Source organism: Montipora foliosa, chromosome 6, assembly GCF_036669935.1.
Source record: "Montipora foliosa isolate CH-2021 chromosome 6, ASM3666993v2, whole genome shotgun sequence".
Taxonomy (NCBI): domain Eukaryota; kingdom Metazoa; phylum Cnidaria; class Anthozoa; order Scleractinia; family Acroporidae; genus Montipora; species Montipora foliosa.
The window spans coordinates 54,905,383-54,912,882 of record NC_090874.1 but is presented as its reverse complement, the minus strand read 5'-3'; the positions used below and the strand labels follow the sequence as shown (position 1 = coordinate 54,912,882).

The 7,500-nt window shown below is 36.3% G+C and overlaps 1 protein-coding gene across 1 annotated transcript in view; it reads right to left on the bottom strand.

Moving 5' to 3' along the window:
- The window catches only part of LOC138007779 (mothers against decapentaplegic homolog 4-like), an 18,938-nt gene that overhangs the window by 11,343 nt on the left and 95 nt on the right, over nucleotides 1-7,500 (bottom strand). Inside the window, exons 1-4 of the mRNA XM_068854846.1 lie at nucleotides 7,022-7,500; nucleotides 6,775-6,807; nucleotides 1,669-1,746; nucleotides 125-223 (exon numbers count right to left, since the gene is read on the bottom strand). The exon at nucleotides 7,022-7,500 is cut by the window's right edge and continues 95 nt beyond it. Coding sequence (XP_068710947.1) covers nucleotides 125-223; nucleotides 1,669-1,746; nucleotides 6,775-6,807; nucleotides 7,022-7,500 — 689 coding nt within the window. The remainder of the gene's footprint in view (nucleotides 1-124; nucleotides 224-1,668; nucleotides 1,747-6,774; nucleotides 6,808-7,021) is intronic.

Sequence of the window (7,500 nt, the reverse complement as noted above, 5' to 3'; positions counted from 1 at the left end):
TCCTAACTCCAATCGATTGAGATTAACTCAAGTTAAGAAAAAATAAAGAGTAGACTAATTTCAAAATCCTTTGACTCAGTTGAGTTCTCATGGATGCCATGTTAAGTTCATAAAAATATTATACCTGCAGGTACATGACCCACTCCATGATCAGCTGGGCCGTGCATGCCAGAGTACATTTCATGGGGCCCTGGACCCACAACAGGAGGAATTGATTGGCTTCCTGTTAAAATAATATTCAGAATTATACATGTAAGGTTGAGTTTAAAATAATTAATGTTTACGTTAATGTTAGCAAGTAATAAAATGCATATTTTTCAAAATCACCTATGTGATTACACTATATTTGTAAAACAAGCAAAAGTATTGATTTATTAGTAATAATTAACAATAATTACTCACCAGAGGCTCAATGAATATCAGTGAATAAAAGCTCACCTTTGGCGAATAATTGTTAACTATTACTAATAAATACTTACTTTTGCTTGACTCAATTGAAAATGGCTCTCCAGAGGGGGAGTATTGATTTGTACATTTGGTTCTGGACTGTTTTTGGCCTTCTGATTACTGAGGTACATGTACATAAAAAGTGAACGAAGAAGTACAGTAACAGCACACACACAACATGTGCCAGTTCCTGCAATCCAGGTCAAAATACTTTCTGACACTTGTCAAATTTTGGTTGAGTTCGGGCCAGGACCGGCTGTGGAAGAGAGACTAGACTTGTGATGTGACCACCCTACTGGAGACATGTCGTGTTAATATAATTATGGGGTACCAGAACGTGTGCTTTTCGCTCAAAGAATTGTAGTCATTATTCGAAGCCTTTACTAGCAGTTTCGTCAGATCATTAAAGTCATTGTTTACCGTTGTCAAGAGCAAAATAATGTATTTCTCGCGTTAAGGAATGCACGTTGCTTCAGTGCTTTGCATACGGGTGTGTTGGTATTTGTCACGTGAGTTATTTTGACAGTGTGCGTGGTTATTTGTTATCAGGTATATAAGGTGTTCCTTGCAGATTCAAGGTCACTTGACGGCATCTCTCGCTACGGTTCTGTAAATTTTCTTGTATTTGTTATCTTTTTTGTTATTATATTTAATCGTTCAGAAAGGGTATTACCAGATTGTACATTATTGTCATTATTGTTAGCTTACGTCTTCGTTAGCTGTAGTTTGTAGTATGTTTATTCGTGTATTTTGCCCGTGTTCTAGCTATCAATAAACGAGATGTCTATTCCTGATTCTTGTCGGCGTTTCATGGTTTCTAGAGTGAAAATGATTTGTTCTTGTTTCACTGCAGAGTGATTAGAGAACTAAGGTTATTTCGTAGCCTGAACAGAACAGGGTGAAAAGAAGAGAATTTACTGTGCATGCTTCTATCGTGATATGAGCAACACATGCTCTCCTTTCGCTGCCTTTTCGCAAACCCCCCTTTCCATCAGACAATGCTGAAACATGCGATGGATTGATCGATCGATCCGATGAACAGATCTTGATTTCGAGACCGTGAAAAATCAACATTGCAATGGGGGGAGGGGGAAAAGCGGGAAATGTCCCAACAGTTTTGACTAGGATTGTAGCATTACAGGTGTCAGAAAGGATAAGGAGTCCTTAATAAAAAAAAAGGACATTTTAATGCTAATCAGATTTTTTTTTATTAACACAAACCAGGAAAATGGTGAGCTGTTGGACCAACTGCTTGTCTAAAGTCTGGATCTGGCTGTGAATTAGCTGCATAGGCTCCATCTGAAGTAAAACATAAAACAAATTCAATAATCTTAAGGCACTGTTACACTGCAAAATGTTTTGTGCAACTTGTCTCGCAATGTTTTGGTGACACTGTGGCGGGACAAGTTGCACGAAACATTTCACAGACAGTGTAACTTACCCTGAAATGGCCAAAATCGTTGCGAGACAAGTTGCAAGAGCCGTTGCCGAAAGTAGAATTACATGTAGGTTCTACTTTTCATGCAACTTGTCTCGCAACGATTTTGGCCATTGCAGGGTATGTTACACTAACCCTTAATCTAAATGTTAATTCTCCTTACTGATCAACTGCTATTATTGTCACTTCTAGGAATTAGATTAGACCGGAAACAAATCCCTTTGAGGTGGCTCTCTATTTGCGAATACCCTCATTGCAGGGCACGAGAACCTAGCCTAGTTAATTTCTCTTACAATCAAACAACTCAAGCATTCTTCTGAGGAGCGGATTGATGAGTTCATTTGATTTCAGTAATCATTTTAATAATCTGTTCATCAGATGAATAATGCAAAATTCAAGTCAAGCCTCAGTTCAAAACTCAAATTTTGATTGGAATATTGCTGGCTTTCAGTGCCAGGCCGGCGTGAGAATTTCACAGGTTTACTTAAGGCCCGCTTACATGATGCAACTTGTCGGCCCGATTTTTGGCGGTAGCTTTGAAAAAAATAGGGCCAACATAAAAAATCTGTTGCACTGCAAATTCCCGTAAAGGAATGAATCAAGGATGAAATGATATATGAAATGGATCATATATGAACTGCGGATATGAAATCAAGTGAAGCTATGATCCTCGCAGTTATGAACGCAATTTTCCAATGTCTGTGGATTTTTTCCCAACGTCCCCGCAATTTTCCCAACGTCAGTGGCTTCAAAGCTCAGTTGGTTAGAGCGTCGCACCGGTATCACTAGGTCACGGGTTCAAACCGTGTTGAAGTCCTGAACTTTTCTGGCTTCTTTACGCAATTGCAAAAATTGCATTTGTAACTGCGAGGATCATAGCTTAACTTGAGTTACATAATTGGAGCCAACCCACAACTTGTGCATATCACTTTAAATTTAGAACTAATCAGAGGTCATTTTATCCAGGCTGGCTGAAAGAGTTGCCCATGCTGAGGATCACAAGTTGGTAACCTTAAACCTCATTAAAGATTTGTGTAAATGGGAAATGAGAGAAAGGAAGAGTACTGCAGTGGTATGGAATTTATAACAAGTAGTCAGTGCAAAAAAAAGGCACTGAAGATTTTACTTTTGCAAATCCTTTATAACAATAGCATCTTTGATTTTTTTGCTCACAACAAAATGCTTTGAAATTACTCGACTTGTTTACCCTTATTAGAGGTTCAAAATAAATTTAATGCTTTATTATGAGCTAAACAAGTCACTGATTACTAACATATGGGTGCCAATAAACTGCGTCAAACTTATTTAAAGCTTCATCTTGTTGTGGTTGTTTTATTAAGTCACACCACTATTAAAATTTTTCTAAAGAACAAATGCAAATAACACTGTCTCAAGCACATTAAGAACAATAATTTACCGGTAGATTAATATTTTTGTCTCAATGTAATATATATGAACATAAACTTCTTCATGCTAAGCTGTTGCCATTTTGTAAGCCAAAATGAAAATCAATAGGTTTTAATTAATAATAATTATTACTCTTTCCCATCCTTTTACGCAATCTGGGTAGACACAACGTCACCACCAATGAAAGAAAAACACACTTATGACAAGGACAAAATATATAAAATTCCTGCCAGTGTAACTGAATCTCATTACTAAATAAAACCATCAAAAATATGCAAAATAATCAATGATCTGTGCAACTACTCTAAGACTATATAACAAGGCTTATATGTACATAAACTTCGGAACAATAGAATGCACCCAGATAGATGCATTATCTATCTAGTAAGTATTAATTTGTCAGACGTTTGTTTCCACCAAAAGACCAGATTAAAATAATATTGGGAAAAACACCCAGATTACTCTAAATCACAGACAGCTGATAATACTTACTGTCTTTTAATCAGATTATGAGTTTAAATCCATTCCTCTTTTAAATTAGTCTTAAAAATAACTTGAATTCAACAGTTGGCAGCTCATCAAGAAAACTTTGGAAACGTTCTCCTACCACTAATATTTAGCCCCATTAAGTTATGCCAAACTGGCAAAAAAACCATTTTTGAGTTCATGTGATCTCAAAAAATGTGACCCAAAAGGCTATCTAACTGTACTAAATAAACTAATTAGGCAATGACATACAGTGGAACTTGCAATTTAACAAACCTCTATTATAATCAAGTCCTTTGAAATATGACAATGAGCATTAAATTCTCAAACTTGCATGTAATATCACATCTACTGTAGCTTGATAAAATAAGCTAGGTTAATAATTTTTACAATGATAAAAGTTGCTATGGTTTAATTTGATCTCACAGTTAGGAGTCATTTTTCCTACGGCCTTATTTGAAAAACAAGTGCTGCAAATATCGCTAACAAATTAGCTTTTTTGGGGCACAAAAAAAAGTTTATGTATGACAAAGCACAATTAATCAACATAATTCTATTCACCATCACTATATTAAATTTTTGAGATTGGAGTTTTGAACCTCAATCACCACTTACAATATTGAATAGCCTTTTATCCAGTGAGGACTCTTGGAACAGCACTTAAACGTTATTTTTAAATATAAATCTGTGCCCATTATTAAAAACTCATAAAAAACCTTGATATAATGATGTACACTGAATTTCCTTGACTTAATTGGCACACTATCAACTTCCATTGTTTCGTTAATGATGAAGGTTGCTGTAATGCATATACAATCAACTGAAGGAAAGTATTGAGCCATAATTAACCATTGTTTTGCTTTCCTCCATTGTGATATGCGGTTTCTATTATTAGCCACTATACACTAAGATTATTATTAATTTTATAACATTAATAATGATATCTGTGCCAGATGTATATATACCGTAATTCTTAAAATCATTAATGCAGTACAGTCATTTTGGTTTAATCATCCAGCAACTACATCTCTACAGTGTACATTATCGAATAACAAAAACAGGAAAATTGCTCTCTCTTTTTTTGAGAATGCAACATCTGCAGAAAAGCATCAAAACAAAAAACAAATTTCTACCTAAAAGAGTTTCTAGCCTGAGTTAAAATCTTAATAGTCTAAGGTGACAGGCAGAAATGTACTGGTAACAAAGACATAATCCACAACCATGAGGTGACGTGTACACATCGTTTGTTAACAACACATATATCTGTGAAAATTTTAATTCTGTTCCAGCAGTTAGCATAAAAAAATTAATGTCTACAATAAATTTAGTACTAACTGGTGAACCCAGCCTAAGCTTTGGAACCATTGGTAATTTCAGTGAATTTTAATATATATTCATACACAAAAAGATAACAATACTTCTTTTTCAAGGAAATAAGGGTATTAAAATGACCCAAAGTACTGCGATTTTTAAACTATTTAGGAACAGATCATTAATTACAAAATTTAAATTTCTCAAACCCTTAGTAAAGGATATTAGTGACTAAGACTAATGCACTTTAAATAGTTACTATCATTTTATCAATTTTCTTTCTTGAAGTCACATGGCAATCAAAACGATGACTATTTAAATTTCCTGAAAATATCACATACATTTGCACGGAAAACAAAACAATGGCTTCGACTAATTAAACACACTCAAGGCTGTTGCCTAACAGGAGCCCGGTAGCCTGGGGCTCCCAAAGAATAGCTCTGGGCGTCCTAATTTTTCACAGCAACACCTTTCACTCCATATGTTGGGCTCCTAAGTTCTCAGCGTTTAGCTCTGAGGGCCCCTTTAAAATTTTCTTAGGCAGCAGCCTTGACACTGGATCAAATGTTAAGTAATTTTTTTCACAAAAATTTAAAAAAACGAAAAAATAGCAGTAAAGACCTGCTTTAAAGAAAATGCTAAGAATAACAATAAGCTGAAGATCTTGTTTAATTTCACAAATCCTCAATTAATACAATAAATGGAAAGCTAAAAAATAATTTGCGACAATAATATTGAAACAATTTCCCCAGACATCAGATCATCACTTTTTTCCATGCAAATAGAATTTTAAAGCACTTTGGGTGAATGAATACACTCATTTTTGTATAAGAACCTTTTTTGTAATAGTATGTTCAGGCTAACATAACCAAAATTTTAAGAACATACTAAAAACATGCCCAGGCTAAGAGTCTTTATTTCGCTCATTTGTTATTTTATTTTATTTTTGTTGGTAGTATAAATAAAGGTAACAAATGTGAAAATGTTGTCTAACACTGAGGACAATAAAAAAGGTTTTTAAGGTTCCCTAAAAATGTGGTTTTCTTATTGTAGGATACACCGAAGGACAACTCAGTTTGTAGTCGAACAACTCTACGAGACACGTTAGGGACGTTGTCAGGATCAAATCGCAAATGAAATATCGTTCGAATATCACGCACAATCATAACTTATCTTACTTATGTCGTGACTTCAATAAAACCTCTATTTGCTAATTAAGCTATTCTTATCACCTTTCTTTTGTTTCATAATGGTTTCTAGCAAACAATATATTCATGGGACGTTTCGAAAAGGTAACGTTCTAAAACCAATTTTTTTTTTTTTGCCGAGTATGACATCGCCGATCTTTTTGTCTGTTGTCACTCAGGCATGCACTCCGCAAAGAAAAAAATAAGAGCTTGGCAAGGCCACGTGTTTCCGAGCAGACAGAAAGTCTGGATCACAACAAAGGTATCTCCATGAGCAAAATTGCGAATCGAAACCCGTAGCAACTTTTCTCTATTTCAAGTACGAACGCGGAGAAAATGAACAATTTTTTTAGTGTTTAGTACCTTCCTACAGGGAACAAAGTTCGGTGGCTCGTGCCTTCTTAAATAGGAATAAAATAGCGAATTTGACGGAACAACAAAAGCGTCTGTGATTAAAAATAGCTCAACACCCTGAGCGCGCTGTGTGTACAAACGTACCTGGATTTCTTGAGAGCGCCAATCCTGTAATGTCTGCGAAAATAGAAGGTCGGAAAATTTTGTCGCTAAAACACAAGCAAAGATAAATTTTCACAAATTATCTGTACGGTGATCAGAAGGAAAGGGACAAAGGGCAGCCTGTATAGACTAAACTTTCTGTATGTTTTTACAGCAGCCATTGAGCTTACTATTACAGCAGACAGTCAGACTATATGATATTGAATTAGGGCATTTTTTGTGTACCTACCCGGCGAGACTACCCGTTCGTAGTGATACGGATTCACGCAAACGCTGTCACACTTTAAATCAAAGGCAAACTGGCAGTATTTGACGTGCTTTAGCTCGTTCTTGTGCAAATCTGGCCATCTCCAAATTCGCGCGTAAATGACATGAGGAAAGCCTTTTCGTCCCGCCACTTGTAACCTGCCGTCAAGCGTGCGCTGGATGGTTACGCATTTCGACGGATGAGTGCCCCCTGATGTAATGGCCGTGATCAACGAGTCCAATTCATCCCTCTTCTCTTTGAGTTTCTTGACTAGCGATTCGATAGCCCGCTTCGCGAATGACTCCGACTCGCCTCCCTGTCTGTGACACATAAGGCTGTGAACGATGCTCAGGCAAGCATCCGAGCTGTTCGGTGCCACAGCCATGTTAGACAGCCTCTCCGCAATGGAGTTTGGCGTAGCAATGAGGCACGGATTTACGTTGCCACGGTCAATGCCCGTT